Source organism: Rhinichthys klamathensis, unplaced genomic scaffold, assembly GCF_029890125.1.
Source record: "Rhinichthys klamathensis goyatoka isolate OS25496 unplaced genomic scaffold, OSU_Roscu_1.1 h1tg000216l_1, whole genome shotgun sequence".
Classification (NCBI taxonomy): domain Eukaryota; kingdom Metazoa; phylum Chordata; class Actinopteri; order Cypriniformes; family Leuciscidae; genus Rhinichthys; species Rhinichthys klamathensis.
The window spans coordinates 684,217-702,501 of NW_026606741.1; the positions used below are offsets into that span (position 1 = coordinate 684,217).

Below are 18,285 nucleotides of genomic sequence, written 5' to 3' on the forward strand. Positions count from 1 at the left end.
ACACGTTGACACAACATATCAAAGGTTGGCTTGCTCATCCTAAAATTTCGGACCCACTGCTCCTCATTAAAGCCCGCAACGATCTCATGAAAGTGCGTTTATTGCACGATTTTTTTTCACGTGCCATTTATGCCAAAAAATAGTTTTTGTGCGCATGATACGCACTTTATGGCAAGCAAAAACTATTTTTGGCGTATAAATGGCACAAGAAATAAAATTCGTGCAATAGATAGCTATCACTTTCATGAGATCGTGTTGTATGTTCCACCAGAGATCTCGCTGCGCGTTCGTCCATCTGTGCAAGAAGACCCCTTTAAACATGCGCGATGTTTCAGATCTATGTCAAGTGTAAACGCATGACTCGGATATAGGTCACAATTTAAAGAATGTGTAAACGGACGGTCAAAAAAATCGGATATAGGCAACAAATCAGAATTGGGCATCAAGACCTGCAGTGTAAACGAGGCCTTAGACTGCAGTCACACCTTTTCCATTAAAGGAGAACTCCGGCGCAAAATGAACCTTTGGTCTAATTACACATTGTTACCTAGTCAACCGTTATCTGAGATTTGTTTTCATGATTATCGAATGTAAATAGTTTTATCTCTAAAAACAGTTTAGCCTATAAAGCTAGTATAACGCTAGTATATTGGGCATAGTGTAATGACAAATAAAAATCGCTTGTTAATACCACTAACAAGGCTGAAAATAGCCCCACACTAACACGGTAGCATAATGAGGCTCCCTACCTTCAAACCGAAGCATTGAGATAGTTCGTATAGGATCGGCGTTCGTAGATCGACTGGTAGAGACTCTTTTTCAAAGATGGCTTCTGTCTGTATACGCGAAGTTGACTGTATGTTTAAAATATCTTCTTATTAAACTGTCTGGACACTGACAAAGTTCTCAATGCTTCGGTTTTTTTGTCACCAATTTTCTTTGTGTATGAATAATGTATCATAAATAAATAACTGTCCTTCCTTAAACTACAGGGTGCATAAGTCAGGCCCCCCCTATGTTAAATTCCCATAGAGTCAGGCAGATTTTTATTTTTAAAGGCCAGTTATTTCATGGATCCAGGATAATATGCATCCTGATAAAGTTCCCTTGGCCTTTGGAATTAAAATATCCCACATCATCACATTCCCTTCACCATACCTAGAGATTGGCATGGTGTTATTTCAGTTAGCCTAATAGCTGGTTTGATTTGCATTGAAAGATGATCTTATGGAAAGTACCCCATGCCAATCTCTAGGTATGGTGAAGGGAATGTGATGATGTGGGTCTATTTTAATTCCAAAGGCCAAGGGAACTTTATCAGGATGCATATTATCCTGGATCCATGAAATAACTGGCCTTTAAAAATAAAAATCTGCCTGACTCTATGGGAATTTAACATAGGGGGGGCCTGACTTATGCACCCTGTATTTTAGGGAAGAACATTTATTTATTTATGATACATTATTCATACACAAAGAAAATTTGTGTCCTTAAAGGTTGGATTTTTCCTCATTTTTCTATTTAAGGCATTAAAGGGATACTCCACTTTTTTTGGAAATAGGCTCATTTTACAACTCCCCCAGAGTTAAACTGTTGAGTTTTACCGTTTTTGAATCCATTCAGCCGATCTCCGGTTCTGGCGGTACCACTTTTAGCATAGCTTAGCATACATCATTGAAGTGGACAAGACCATTAGCATTTCTCATTAAAAAAATGACCAAAGTGTTTCGATATTTTTCCTATTTAAAACTTGACTCTTCTGTAGTTACATCGTGCACTAAGACCGACGGAAAATGTAAAGTTGCGATTTTCTAGGCTGATATGGCTAGGAACTATACTCTCATTCCTGCGTAATAATCAAGAAACTTCACTGCCGTACCATGAGAGCAGCAGGCGTAATGATATGACGCAGCGCCTGAAAATAGGCCACCTTCCGTCAACACAACGGAACTATTTTCAGGCGCTGCTTCATATCATTACGCCTGCTGCTCTCATGGTACGGCAGTGAAGTTTCTTGATTATTACGCAGGAATAAGAGTATAGTTCCTAGCCATATCAGCCTAGAAAATCGCAACTTTACATTTTCCGTCGGTCTTAGTGCACGATGTAACTACAGAAGAGTCAAGTTTTAAATAGAAAAAATATCGAAACACTTTGGTCATTTTTTAATGAGAAATGCTAATGGTCTTGTCCACTTCAATGATGTATGCTAAGCTATGCTAAAAGTGGTACCGCCAGAACCGGAGATCGGCTGAATGGATTCAAAAACGGTAAAACTCAACAGTTTAACTCTGGGGGAGTTGTAAAATGAGCCTATTTCCAAAAAAAGTGGAGTATCCCTTTAAGATCAACTTCCAAAAGATGATTTTTTATTCCTCTTTTTAGGCAACTTTAGCATGTTATAACTTATTCACACCACTGTAACTAAATGTATAACTAAGCCTACTACTAGGTTGGCTACTTATATAATGACTGGGTTAAATAGAATTGCCTACTAAAAAGAGACTAAAATACAATTTTCATTGACTAAAACTAGACTATGTCTTTCGTCAACTAAAACTAGACTAAAATGTCATCGGTTTTCGTCGACTAAAACTAGACTAAAAAGAGTATGAACGGGACTAAAACTAACAAAAACTAAAATGTCAGCTTGACACAAAGACTAGACTAAAACTAAAATTAAAACAGGCCGCGAAAAACAACACTAGCTGGCACTAGACAGTGTACAGTGTTTCTCCACAGTGTATATGATATTTTCTACTATAATGTAAAAACATTTTTACCTCTTGCAAGATTGCCAGATGTTTGGCTAGTTTTTGGCCAGAAACACCTCCCTTATTGTTGAAAATAGATGTCAGCTTGGGTAAATGGCTGTCCAACTGAGCCATGAAGGTTGTTTCAAGTGGGACTGTTGTTATGCGCTGGAATTCAGCATTTATCTATTACACACAAAAAACAACAACAACAACAGAAGAAAAAGAGCATTGTGATCAGCCATCTGTGTAATTCGGCACCTAATGTTACCTAGGTCTGCCATTATGTAACGTTAGAAGCATAAACTCTTGCCGTCAGTGCACATTAACCACCTTTTACAAACACGATTTCACAGATATATTTTGTTCCAATCTTAACACATTGACACGATTAGAAAACATGCTTACAGCCAGTCAGGAATAACGTTAGGTTTGGCCAGGCTAACGTAAGTTTCAAAACCTAGACAGACAGCAAGGAAGGTGAAGCTAACGTTTACATTCGCAAAACTGTTTTGCTTTAATTCGGCTACCAAAAACTAAATAAGTCTAACAAGACAAACTGAATTTTCCACACATTTAACTTTAAACCAAGTCAATTTAACGTTACTAACCCAAACGTTACACAACTCACGTTAAGCTAGGCCATGTAACCTTAGCTACTAATATACTAATGTATAGAAAAACACAAACTTAACATTAGCTAAACACTTTTTTTTTTCTATCAAATGTTTTAAAGTGTGATTATAAATTGCTTACTTACCGAAACTGCAGAGCTAGATGCAGCATTTAAAAGAGTGCGTCACGTACGACTGCTCCCCTTGGCGCCTTCAGAACAAAATGGCTTCGTTTTGCGCAAGTCACAGGAACATCACGGTCGGTCGGAGCCTCTTTGGTCGAAGCCAGAGCCGTTAGTCAGCGGCAGAGTTAGGGCGGGTCTACGGGTGTGAAAAAAATACAAACTTTTAAAGAAACGGTAAAGATTCGGCACCTAATGTTAGCTAACTTACGCCACAGATATATTTTGTCCTAATCTTAACACATTGACAAGATTAGAAAACATGCTTACAGCCAGTCAGGAATAACGTTAGGCTTGGCCAGGCTAACGTTTCAAACCTAGACAGACAGGAAGGTGAACAATTAACGTTATTCGCAAAACTGTTTTGCTTTTATTCGGCTAACGTTACCAAAAACTATAAATAAGTCTAACAAGACAAACTGAATTATCCACGCATTTAACTTACACTTAAGAAGTTAATTTAACTACAAGCTAGGCGATGTAACCTTAGCTAACCTAATGTAATGTATAGAAAGACACAAACTTAACATTAGATAAACACATTTTTTTCTATCAAATGTTTTAAAGTGTGATTATAAATTGCTTACTTACCGAAAATGCAGAGCTGGATTCAGCATTTAAAAAAGTGCGTCACGCTCGACTGCTCGTCTTGGCGCCTTCAGGACAAAATGGGTCTGCACATGCGCAGACCTGACTGTATATGGAAATTAAATTGAACGTATTTTTTTCTAATTACTTTTAATTGAATGAAATTAACTTGTTTTAAACATTGGCAGTGAATTTTAAAATTAATCATAAAAAATAAGTAGGATTAAATAACACATTAAAATCAGTGAAATTAACCAGATAAAAACATGTAACATTTACAAGGGGTCATAATCATTTTTTTCAGTGCACTGTCTATAACAAAGAGCGTTCATCCTTTGCTGGGACGCTTAAAAAAAATATTGGGGGCATAAATTAAGAGTATACCCACTTCTCCAGGCACCACTACACCACTGGGTAAGCCGTCTGTCTTGATACGTCCGCTCTCCACGCTCTCACTTCAACAGTCTGCCCATTCTCTGCTCTTTGTACCAGCTCCCGCTGATTACCAACTGGGGACAGGTGTGCACACTAGCTAATTGCCAACTGGAGGCAGGTGCACACAGGACCTGCAGAAGACAAACCAAACAAGCAGCAGTACACCTTGACAGACACACACACACACACACACGCACGGCCTAAGGACCGTAACACTAGTGTAATGCGTTTAACGTGTGAATCCTTACTAAAAATGCAGTTCTATAATGAGGAGTTGGCATGAATTGTACTCGTGATGGAGCGCTCTCGGAGCGAATGAAAACCACGACGCTCCGACTTTTAAAAAATCCGCTCCGCACTCCATTCAAAATCACTCCGCTCCCACTCCACTCACATACTCTGGTCAGGTGGGCCCAGGTGGGCTTTGTTCTTCACACGCTTAAAGTTACCTACTGTCCAGGTAACAAGAACACCAAACTAGATGCACTTTCCCGCATGCACTCTGCAGACTTATCTCAACTGTGGGGGCTGGGGGCAGTGTGTTGTGTATATGAAGGGAGTGAGTTTACTGGTGTTGTGGACAAATCAGTGTAGAATGCAGGTACGCCCATCCATCCCCAGCCCACTTCCAACCACATTGTACACCTGATTGGCTACATGCATCAAATAGCTCAATGTGTCTTTGCTAGTACTGTTTTGTATTTCTCTACAGGCTATTAATAATGCTTTTATTGTCTTAGGTGAATCACTCTAGCGACTCAGCCAGAAGCCGCTATGTGGGTACTACCTTAACGCTTTGCTACCGCGTTAAACTTTCCAAACTCGCGTGCTGAGACGCTGCCATAGTGATCTACAAACTTTCCTCTATTTACCAAACAACAAAACCAGAAAAGATAGAAAAATAGATTAAAAAAACTCACACTCACCTTAGAGCTCACTCCAACACACACTGAGAGAGCAACTTGAAGTAAAGCCATGAGCATCGGCCTATTTGATCTCATGACAATTTTATTGTTGTTGTTTTACTAGAGACAAATAACTGCCTTACACTGACAGCTAAATGAAAGTTACAAATTAAACCAACTTCCACAAAACTAACGTCACAGAATTAAAATGTATTTCACTATGTTTGCTTTATCTGAATCTCAGTTTATTTTAATTATTGGATCTGTAGAAACCTCAAAATCACACATTGTCAGTGAAATGGTAATTTTATTTGTTGTTATTGTACATACATCTGTATATGTAACAATTAGCTTTATGTAACTTAAAAAAATAACCTGATCAAATTCTGGGATTTGTTTAATTTTTTAACAAATAACTGATGTTGTTTTTCTGCATTTCTTGCCCGTCTCTTTTCATTTTGGTATTTCTTTGAGTAAGCGTTCAATCAAAATAATTTTCAATGATATTCTTGTTCTCCAACATATAAAACACAAATCTTGTGGCATTCACAGCAACACTAGTCTATTAGTTAACTAACTTCATATTTACTTTATGTGAATCTAACAAAACATTTGCTCACAGTGACATAGAACAATGCTTTCTAATATGAGTCACTAGATAACTTGATTTGGTGAAACTCTTCTCACACTGAGTACAGTGGTACGGCTTCTCTCCAGTATGAACTCGCTCATGTGATTTCAGGTGTCCAGACCGAGTGAAACTCTTGTCACAATATGAGCACTTGTAAGGTTTTTCTCCAGTATGAATTCTTTGGTGCAGTTTCAGATTCACAGCTGTAGTAAAGCTCTTCCCACAGTCAAAGCACATATAATCTCTCACTTCATTATGTGTTTTCTGGTGCTGTTTAAAACTGTCCAGCCTTGAAAAATTCTTTCCACAGTGAGAACACACATAAGGCTTCTCACCTGAATGAACTTTCAGGTGTTGTTTTAGTTTTGATGATGAAATAAAATCTTTTCCACACTGATCACAGTTAAATAGTTTTTCTCCAGAGTGAATGAGCAGATGAACACTGAGAGCTGATGATTGAGAAAAACTCTTTCCACACTGAGTGCATGTATACGGTTTCTCTCCAGTGTGAATTCTCATGTGTGTGTTAAGGTTTCCTTTCTGTGAGAAACTCTTTCCACACTGAGTGCAGGTGTGCGTCTCTTTGACTTTTGTTCTTTGAATTGTAAAGTTACGATGTTCGTCCTCCACTTCATTCAGTTCTTGTCTTTGCTCTTTCACTCTCACCTGGTCTAAAATACACAGAAATACAGTTTGAATCAGTTCAAGTGAACCCTTATTTAATAGCAGAAAACAACAAAGATCAGATCTTTCACTTTTTGTTCTGTAATTCACTTGTTTATATAGTAAAAATATGTTTGACAACTGGTATATACAAGGTTATGATCATCTGGATGTATCATTTTTCATTCATATACTGCTTGTAAATTCACATCAACCAAAGCAGTCCAAAATGAAGAATCACAAATGGACACCAACCTGTTTGTTCCTCAGTATCTTCATGTTTTATTCTGGATGGTTCTGGATCACTCATGTCTTCAATCTCCTCTTTAATAAACTCCATCTTTAACAGTCACACAGATTTCAGCTGCTACTCCTTGAGTTTGTCCTTCTCTTGTAGGATGATGGGAATATTCCCAGTATTTATTGGTGAATTGTTGTGGGAGGGGCTTCACTGCAGGTGTGAACTGTGATCACTGTGTTTTTATCCAATCTGCATTTAAAAAGTACAGGGCCATCATGTTTAACTGAGCAGCTGAAAAACCTCTTTGTCTCCAAAAGTTCCCTGTTTTCAGCTCATTCATTATGGTGATGTCTGAGATCTTCAGTAAATTGGCACATTAAATCGTTTTATTGGTGTCAACAGGCTGAAACAAACTACAGCATCATCACCTTTCACTTCAGTTCTTGTCTTTGCTTTTTCACTTCCATCGGGTCTGAAACATTAAAACATATTAAGTTGTTAGAATGAGTTCTGGAGGATAAATGTGAATTTTCAAGTGAACCCTGATTTCATAAGTGAGATCTGTTTATCAAATATCATATTTTTGTTGTACCAAAGGTTAGTTTTGTCATCCTCTTGTTAATAGTCAAAACGTGAATGACAACTGCTGTACAAGATTATGATCTAAGTGCATTTATGTCATATATTCCTAGATTAATTGCACAGCTTATTTTCACAGCTATTTTGATTGGCATCTAACAATATTTCTATATAAACTAAGTCAAACAGTCAGTGATCATCATGCATTTGAACTAATTGAAACCATTCATAAAATCATCCATGACTCGTGTGTGTGTGTACACTGTAAAAACAAAAAGTTCCTCAAATATCCTGGCGGATACTCAATGAACTTAAAAATGTACTTGAAATGCCTCAAAGCTCTTTCTCCTATAGTAGGGTTACTGGTGGAGCATTGACAATCTTTGCAGTTCTTGCTGGAACTTATGGGATCCTTTAAGCACTTTTTATTAAGTTCAGAGGTTATAAATGTGAATTTTTTTGTTTTTTGTTTTTTTATCCTCCCATCCTGTAGTCTACTCGCGCCCCCCCGGGAGAGTGTCCGCGCCCCCTCGGTTGAGAACCACTGATTTAGCAAATGAGGAGAGCAATAGAAGCAGTCAAACAACAATATGTAAGTGCTGTGCTGTGATTAAAACAAAATGATTTAATGTTATATTTGCGTATTACATGTGTGTTCAGTGGGAAATGTTGGTAACGCTTTAGATTACAGCCCGGAAAGTACTGCGTAATTAAAGCAATTTTACAGCGTAACCTTCGGTAATTATAGTGTACCTATAATGTACTTACAAGTATAAGGGAACAATATTTTAAGTTTGGGGAATAAAGGGGTAACAACCAGGAGAATTAAAAAAATATTTATACTGTAAGTATTATAGAACTAAGGGGTACTTATTCTACTATTATGATACAACAATCTTACATTTGGGAGCAATTTAGCAAGAACATATACTGCGTACCCTGTAATTTTTAAAATGTAATATTTTTAACAAAAGTGCACTGAAAACGAAAACTATTGCAACTTTTGCTTAAATATTGTGGAAAGATACTCTTGTTTCATGTAGCTTGTTACCCTCTTGTTCCATTTAGTTACAGGGTAACAATAAAAATGCATACACACAATCTTATATCACTGACTCGGAAACCTTTATTTATTATACAAGTACCACTTACCCTGTAACCACATGAAACAAGATATATTTCCCAGTATTTAAAAAAAAATGGCAATAGTCTTAGCTTTTCTTGCCTTGAAATACGTTGGCCCAAACTTAAACATCTGCACTTTTGCTATCAAAAAATAAATAAATAAAAGTATAAATGCATAGATATGTACCCTGTAATTAAAAAAAAATCCTATACAGTATGTATTGGTACACAATTATTACAAAAAGGTACGCAGTGTTCTCGCTAAATTGCTCCCAAATGTAAGATTGTTATATCATAATAGTAAAATAAGTACCCCTTAGTTCTATAATACTTACAGTATAAATATTTTTTTAATTCTCCTGGTTGTTACCCCTTTATTCCCCAAACTTTACATATTGTTCCCTTATACTTACATGCAAGTACTTTATAGGTACACTATAATTACCGAAAGTTACTCTGTAAATTCCTCTTAATTACACAGTACTTTCCGGGCTGTAATCTAAAGCGTTACTTAAATGTTTTATAGATCGTCCAGTGGCAGAATTTTTGCCATGCATGTCACAGGTTATGGGTTCTAATCCACACTTTTACAGTTTTTTTTTCCTCATCAAAACCGAGTATGTTAATCAGTGGTTGTATATCAAGCAGGGAAACGTTTGTGTGCAATTTGCTTTGTGATTTCACTGGAACGAATTAGAGTCTCCCAGAGAAGAATGTGCGCGAGCCATAAGAGAACACTGTATCCGCACCACTGATCGCAGCGGCAACAAGCACTTTGATCACTTGATTTAAAAAAACAACACATTTTAGCGCTAGATCTCATTTTATTTAACAAAATAATGAAATTAATGCTCTGCTAGTTAACTGGAGATGATTTATTTATTTGTATTGGTACATCCGTGCCGTGAGATGTTTTTGGTGGGGACAATATAAACCCTGGCAAAAAGTGGTGGGGACATGTTCCAACCGCAAATTACCAGAGGTGGGAGTAAGTCACACATGTGCAAGTCACAAGCAAGTCTCAAGTCTTAACCTTCGAGTCTCAAGCAAGTCCAAGTCAATTTTTTATAAAAGCAAGCAAGTCAAGTCAAGTCACTGCCTTATGTCAAGCAAGTCAAGTCAAGTCACTGCCTTATGTCAAGCAAGTCAAGTCAAGTCGTAGCTTGGGTCACAAGTCACTGGCAAGTCATACAAACGTTAGATGATTTCACTGAATTTATATATTAATATAATAATTTATATATTAATATAATTTATATATTAATATAAATAAGTTAAAACTACATAAGTTGTGGACTATGGTTTTATTTTCAACATATTTGTTTTAAATATGCATTTCCACATACAGCTGAGTGGTTACTACAATACAAATCTAAAAAATAAATACAATTTCAAACTACATAGCCTAAAATGTAAATGTAACTGAAATTAGGCCAACATTAAAGCATGACAAAATAAATATGCCTCAAACACACAGAAGACCATTAAAAGGTATTAAACAATTCACAATTCAAGTATAATGGTTCCTATGCCACCAAATGGCATTCTTCAAACTGGCATCCCCTTTATATAAGTTATATAACAGCCGTTGGCATTTAGCCTATTATGAAGTTAAAACCGCCAATATGAAGTTAAAAGCGCCAAATCACCGTCTTAATGTACGAGTCCTAGAAGCAGTCAACTGATTTGTTCAAAATGACAGATTCGTTCTGGAACTAAGCAACTAGGTCACTGAATCACAAATACGCATAACTCTTTCTGTGGCTTGTTTGGAACTATTGTCATTGGAGAAATAGAGCAAAAACAGAGAATATTTGGAATATTATGTCTAAAATGTCACATCACAATATTCACTCTTTGTTTACTGAACTCTTTTACAAAATCATCACATTTGCAATCGCGCCAATAATCTCAATAACTCATACTAGGGCCATTTTTCCACCACATTTTGAATTTTGGGTGCATATTAATTCTGTCTGGCATTTTTTGCCACCAACCCCCTGATAACATTAAGAGAAACATAAACGACAAAACTAACAGTTTTCTATATTGTTTTTCGTCATTGGAAAGAACAACATTTTTGGCTTTAAAGCATGATTTAAAAAGAAATGTGGCAAATGTTATACAAAACATATAACATCATTAATTATCATTTGAATATTGACAACATTAAGCTACATTTGAAAACATTTGTGTATAAAGAGGCATGCTGTTTTGACCAATATTATTCTCTCTAGATTTAAAGATAGTCAAATTAACTATAACAAACAGGTTAAACAAGCCATAGCTTACTTTTAGACGTGATGAATGAAGTTCGACTGTTCGAGGTTGTGATGGTCGTCCGATATCCCTTGCCAGTTATTATGCGTACAACAAATCTTCTTGCATGAATATTGTCATTTTCTAGTGTTTATATCCAAAAAGAAACGTTGCTGGGAGATGTTTTTGTTTTTAGCGCCCTCACCGCGATGTAGGCTATTTCTGGGCTTGTGCAGCGTCACGCAATCGCGCAGAATCTGATGACTGACGTCAATGGTTCCGTTGCTTTCATTTTGTTTATCAATGGATGTTGCGATGATTTATATAAAAATGTATATCAAGTCATTCTCGAGTCATACAGTTCAAGTCAAGTCAAGTCTCAAGTCATTGGATCTCAAGTCAAAGTCAAGTCGAGTCATTTTCTTAATTTAGTCAAGCAAGTCTCAAGTCCTTAAATTTGCTACTCGAGTCTGACTCGAGTCAAGTCATGTGACTCGAGTCCCCCATCTCTGCAAATTACGCCTATGCCTGCATGGTGTACAAATTAAGGAGTGTAGCGTGTGCGACGTGCTGCGCAAGTCCACTTTCTCGTCCTCCTCGGGCAACCCTGCGCTAACCAACGTTTGTCACGGCTGGATAGTGGAAAGGATAGAGGACTCAAGTGCAGGAAGAGGAGTTAAAGGATTAGTTCACTTTAAAAAAAAACTTTTGCTGATAATTTACTCACCCCTATGTCATCCAAGATGTCCATGTCTTTATTTCTTCAGTCGAAAAGAAATTAAGGTATTTGATGAAAATATTCCAGGATTTTTCTCCATATAATGCACTTTGCTGGGCAGCAAACGGTTCAAGGTCCAAAAGACAGTTTCAGTGCAAACTGCAAACTGTTCAAATGGCTTTAAACGACACCAGACGATGAATAAGGGTCTTATCAAGCGAAACGATCGCTCATTTAAAAAAGAAATAACAAAGTTTAAGTTTTATAAGCTCAAATGCTCGCTTTGCTCTGTTTTGTGTGAATCTCCTGTTCGAACTCGTTCATCAAAATGAACAAATCTTTTTCCGAGTCAATTCGTTCATTTCGTTCGTTAAAACAGCAGACACTGGCTCCGGCTCAGGAACAGCAGACACTGGCTCCGGCTCAGGAAAAGCAGACAACGGCTCCGGCTCAGGAACAGCAGACAACGGCTCCGGCTCAGGAACAGCAGACACTTGCTCCGGCTCAGGAACAGCAAAAGGAACAGACACCGGCTCCGGCTCTGGAAACACGGACACGAAAGGTCTGAAGGGCCTCTCCAGGATCCGAGCCAGACGCTCCAAATAGTCGGTCAGTGCCCCCGCGGCCCCGAGAATGGGGTTCTCCTGATCCGTCTCTGGCTGGGCAGACGTGACGTGAACAGTCTCTGGCTGGGCAGACGTGACGTGAACCGTCTCTGACTGGGCAGACGTGACGTGAACCGTCTCTGGCTGGGCAGACGTGACGTGAACAGTCTCTGGCTGGGCAGACGTGACGTGAACCGTCTCTGGCTGGGCAGACGTGACGTGAACAGTCTCTGGCTGGGCAGACGTGACGTGAACCGTCTCTGGCTGGGCAGACGTGACGTGAACCGTCTCTGACTGGGCAGACGTGGCGTGAACCGTCTCTGGCTGGGCAGACGTGACGTGAACCGTCCCTGGCTACCGGCAATATCAGCCGCAACGATCTGCACTTCGGATTCTGACCGGATATAGTAGACCATCCGGGTTTCTTTGGAACACTCATCGTAGGCTACTAATTCTATTTTCGAATAGGCCTACTATTTAGGACGGATAGTATGCGAATTGGGACGCAGCACACGTTTTATTTTAAAGCGTAGGTGGCGTATCAGGTCATAAAAAAAGGAAACTTGGCAGCATATTACAGATGCAGTTAATGGAGTTTCATCTGTTAATCAAACAGTCCAAAAAGTAAAAAGAAAAACCGTATGTAATTACTATATATAATATTTGTTCAAAATGCTGTGTAAATATGTACCCGATTAAGGTGAATTAAAATGCAGCCTTAGTTATTAATGAGAAAAACGTTCGGATGTTAAACGCACTATTTACGCGTGGCTGGGAGCAGGTGTAGATTTCTTTCGTACCAACTAACATTTGGAAAATACGAACATTTTAATGAATCCGAAAATTTACACCAGAACCAGTTTACACACGATTTACACAAAAATTCGTTCTGCTCGTGTTTCATGAATGAGACCCAGGGAACGCATTCAGGCACACCACTGTGTATATTAGATACCTGATAAGAGCTGTGAAAAATAATCAAATAATCTAGGAATAAATGACATAAATGCACTTAAATCATAATCTTACAGCAGATGTCATTCACATTTTTACTATTAACAAGAGGATCTGATATCTGATAAACAAATGTCTCTTGTTTTCTGATATTAAATCAGAGTTCACTTGAAAATTCACATGTATCCCTCCAGAACTCATTCTAACAACTTAATATGTTTTAATATGTTTATTTCAGACCAGATGGAAGTGAAAGAGCAAAGACAAGAACTGAAGTGAAAGGTGATGATGCTGTAGTTTGTTTCAGCCTGTTGACACCAATAGACCAATTTTCAGTTGGTAAACATGGTGACGTTTTTCTGTGGGCGGAGCTTAGGTGGTGGCAGAACGATCCCTCTGGCCGCTTCACTAACGTAAAGTCTGCAAGTTTTGTTAGCTTGTTTTTAACAATGACTGGAGAAAATCCGATTTTATCTTAATGTGCAAGGCCACTCACTGTCCAGGACCACGATTGTTTTTTGCAAAAGTTAATTTTAACGGATGGAACCAGATTGGCCGACCCTTACACTCATTGATTGAGGATCTGACAGGATTAACGTTAACGCTACCTCCGGTTGAGTGGCCTGACTTCTACACCTACCTGATAGAGAAACAGAGGGCATATAAATCTTTAGATGCCTATAACTATGTGCTGAATGGTCATGTACAAGACTTGTGTGGTACGATCCGCAGTTCTGCCGAGCCAGCGCCGAGAAGACGACAATGTAAAGAGGGACATTACGGTGCAATTTTAATGAGGTGAATATTTTCTAGAAATAAAAAATTGCAGATAAAGCATATTCATTTTTCATTGATTCTTGCACCCAACAACACAACAAGATGACATTTAATAATAAGAAGAATAATTTAAGATCCTTATTTTGTAGCCGAATCTGTGCTGGTTTGTATTTGCCGCCTCCAGTTTTCCCTTTGTTCTGCCACCAGCTAGCGCCGTGACGTAACTGTGACGTCGGCTGGAAATTGGTCTATAAAACGATTTAATGTGCCAATTTACTGAAGATCTCAGACATCACCATAATGAATGAGCTGAAAACAGGGAACTTTTGGAGACTAAGAGGTTTTTCAGCTGCTCAGTTAAACATGATGGCCCTGTACTTTTTAAATGCAGATTGGATAAAAACACAGTGATCACAGTTCACACCTGCAGCGAAGCCCCTCCCACAACAATTCACCAATAAATACTGGGAATATTCCCATCATCCTACAAGAGAAGGACAAACTCCAGGAGTAGCAGCTGAAATCTGTGTGACTGTTAAAGATGGAGTTTATTAAAGAGGAGATTGAAGACATGAGTGATCCAGAACCATCCAGAATAAAACATGAAGATACTGAGGAACAAACAGGTTGGTGGCCATTTGTGATTCTTCACTGTTGATGCTTTGGTAGATGTGAATTAATAAGCAGTATATGGATGATAAATAATCGAGAAATACATCCAAATGATCATAACCTTGTATATAGCAGTTGGCAAACATATTTTTAATATATTAAAGCTGCAGTCCGTAGCTTTTTCCCTTTTTGTCGCCATCTCTGTTCGAAATCTGTAACTGCAGTGATTCGCGGAATTATCATCTTTACGTGGGTTGTAAATTGGCATGAAACAGCGCGGATGAACACAGTGTTTTGAGGCGAGTGCTGCTGTCAGTCACCGCGCTGTGTGGATGCTGTCATACAGAATCACAGATTCATTTTTGAAAGTTTGACCAACATAAGAATTTTCACTGGAAAATGTCTTCTGAACAAGTAAGTAACATCCATTTTTGTTCTGATCAACTAAGGGGGGAAAAGCATTCGACATGACAAGCGATCGTTAGATTTAATCAGCGCGATTTACAGCAACCGTGCAAATCATAGCCTACTTTGTTCTCAAATTGTTCATGTTAACAACATCAGCATTGCGTGACTAACGTTATTTAATGTGTTTTATGATTAACGTTACCTGTGTAGTTCAGAATTCATATTCTCCATAATAGCTAATGTTAAACGAGAAAGGCACACCAAAGGAAACTCCATAACTGTGTGAATTAAGAAAACGTACTGTTACACGATTGAACTATTGAAATGTCTTACTTGTTCAGCAGAAAAAAGCCGTCTCTTCTTCCGTTTCGAAGCCCTTCGGGAGTTCACGCACCTTTCAAAAGCCCCACCACTGTGTATCCTTGTGTTCGCATGAGACGGTTTCTTTCTCTCTCCACCTTAAATCCGAAGTACGAACTCTTTTGGGTTTTATAACTGGTTAATCTCCAGTTGACACTGATGATTGTTGTCTGGATCTTTCTGGATCCGCCATAAGTTTAATCATGTAAAGTGCTGCGAGAAAAGCCTATCTCTACATCTCACGCGCAGTATAGCCGGCTAGCCGAAACTCCTTCTTTATGTGTACGGATGTGACGTAATGACGCAAAGACATGCTCGAATTTCCTGCGAAAACCCACCAGTACCACTGGAATTAAAATCATTATTACAAGCTAACCGTTTTGAATCTAGCTATGGCAAGCAGATAGTTTTGAACACTGGCTGAAGATGTTTTTTTTAAATAATTAATTTGGATTATTTTTAACTTAAAAAAGTTACGGACAGCAGCTTTAACAAGTGAATGACAAAACAAAAAATTAAAGACCTGATCTCTGTTGTTTTCTGCTATTAAATAAGGGTTCACTTGAACTGATTCTAACTGTATTTCTGTGTATTTTAGACCAGGTGAGAGAGAAAGAGCAAAGACAAGAACTGAATGAAGTGGAGGAGGAACATCATAACTTTACAATTCAAAGACAAAAAGACGCACACCTGCACTCAGTGTGGAAAGAGTTTCACACGGAAAGAAGGCCTTAACTCACATATGAGAATTCACACTGGAGAGAAACCGTATACATGCACTCAGTGTGGAAAGAGTTATTCTCATGCATCAGGTCTCAGTTATCATCTGCTCATTCACTCTGGAGAAAAGTCGTTTAACTGTGATCAGTGTGGTAAAGATTTTATTTCATCATCAAATAAAAAAAAAACACCTGAAAGTTCATTCAGATGAGAAGCCTTATGTGTGTTCTCTCTGTGGAAAGAGTTTTTCACGACCAAACTGTTTTAAACAGCACCAGAAAACACACAGTGAAGTGAGAGATTATATGTGCTTTGACTGTGGGAAGAGCTTTACTAGAGCTGACTATCTGAAACAGCACCAACAAATTCATACTGGAGAAAAACCTTACAAGTGCTCATATTGTGACAAGAGTTTCACTCGGGCTGGAACTCTGAAATCACACAAGCGAGTTCATACTGGAGAGAAGCCGTACTGTACTCAGTGTGAGAAGAGTTTCACCCGATCAAGTCATCTAGGTAGGCATATTAGAAAGCATTGTTCTGTGTCACAGTGAGCAAATGTTTTGTTAGATTCACATAAAGTAAATGTGTAGTTAACTAATAAACTGTTGCTGCGAATGCCACAAGATTTGTGTTTTATATTTTGGTGAACAAGAATATTATTGAAAATTATTTTGATTGAACGCTTGCTCAAAGAAATGCCTAAATTAAAAGAGACTGGAAACAAATGCAGAAAAACAATAACAATCGGTTATTATTAATATATAAAACAATTCCCCGAATTTGATCAGGTGTGTGGTTTTTTTTTTACATAAAGCCTGTTATTACATATACAGATATATGTATAATAACTGTACAATTCTCATACATTGATTCTTTATTTGTTTTAAACAGCAGACTTAATATTTATCCATTTCTGGTCATAATTTGGATACAATGAGCATCTGAACCGTTGTTCTGTGCTGCTTATATTTATCACGCAGAAAAATGCCCAAAACCAGTCATCTGTAGATGAGAATCCGAAACGAGGATTGTGGGACATTGTCCAGCTCCACTTCCCAGACGCAGTGAAAGCAGAACTTTAGAATGACGTTCCGCACATTACGCTATTTCAACGTCACTGCACACGCAAGTCCTTTCAGTTTCGGTTTTCAATCCGATTAAGTGTTCACATATCCTCTCGATCGGATTAGAAACAGAATAAACCACCCCTTTCAATCGGATGGAAATTTCATTCGGATCGAGCTCAATCGGATCGATTAAGGTGTTTACATGAAGGCTTTTCAGTCCGATTGAGCCGTCAATCCGATTACCAACAGATTATTTGAACAAAAATTAACTTCAGATCCCCTCTCAGTCTTCTCAGTTGAAATAATGGACTGAGTTTCTAAAAACCTATTGAGTTTGCCTGCAATTATAATCTATAATTGAGGATGTTATGATCTTTATGAAAGAAACTCAGGATTTAGATTTTATTATTTTACTTTTATTTTTAATTTTATTTATTTTATTTATTTTTAGTTTAGTAACATATAACATAAATGACATCCCAATGAGTTCACACCTCAATCCAGAAGATGGCGGTAATGCACTTTGTTTGCAAACTGCCAATAAAAAAACACAGATGAAGAAGAAGAGCCTCATTTCTATTGCCCTGTCAAGAGAAGGAGAAAAAACGTCTGAGAACAGGGAACGAGACAATACGTCATCGACGCTATGGGGAACGCCTATGGGGAACGCCTTTTCCGACAGGTGTCTGAAATCACTATCAAATCACGTCAATCACATTGACCGGCGACAGCCCGTGAATCATTAACGTGAATGATTTAGCGTGCGACCTGGAAGTACATAAGGGCACCTTGCAAACATGACAAATCACCTTATCGTCTGAAGGGACTGTACAGCAGGCAAGCCCCGAGGCATGGCAGGGAGACGTATTGTCTCGTTCCCTGTTCTCAGGGACCAAAGGTTACAGTCGTAACCTGAGACGTTCCCTTTCGAAGGGAACTCAACAATACGTCATCGACGCTATGGGGAACGATATACCCACGCCGCCATGCTAAGGGGAGTGCATGCCCTCAGGCAGTGACAACTGTCCGAACCACCAAATTCAAATGAAATGCTAGATCCACTCACCCTCAGGTCACACTGGGCTG

At 38.3% G+C, this 18,285-nt stretch overlaps 2 protein-coding genes and 1 pseudogene across 2 annotated transcripts in view; 2 read left to right on the forward strand and 1 right to left on the reverse strand.

The window, feature by feature from the left end:
- Positions 1-5,903: 5,903 nt before the first annotated feature.
- The window catches only part of LOC130097323 (gastrula zinc finger protein XlCGF7.1-like), a 362,909-nt gene continuing 350,527 nt past the window's right edge, over positions 5,904-18,285 (reverse strand). Inside the window, exons 2-3 of the mRNA XM_056264122.1 lie at positions 7,027-7,261; positions 5,904-6,779 (exon numbers count right to left, since the gene is read on the reverse strand). Coding sequence (XP_056120097.1) covers positions 6,094-6,779; positions 7,027-7,111 — 771 coding nt within the window. The 5' untranslated portion in view covers positions 7,112-7,261 and the 3' untranslated portion in view covers positions 5,904-6,093. The remainder of the gene's footprint in view (positions 6,780-7,026; positions 7,262-18,285) is intronic.
- LOC130097297 (uncharacterized) overlaps positions 14,434-18,285 on the forward strand; it is a 298,549-nt gene continuing 294,697 nt past the window's right edge. Inside the window, exon 1 of the mRNA XM_056264095.1 lies at positions 14,434-14,655. Within this exon, the coding sequence (XP_056120070.1) occupies positions 14,571-14,655 (85 nt within the window). The 5' untranslated portion in view covers positions 14,434-14,570. The remainder of the gene's footprint in view (positions 14,656-18,285) is intronic.
- On the forward strand, positions 16,044-16,683 carry LOC130097312 (gastrula zinc finger protein XlCGF7.1-like; annotated as a pseudogene).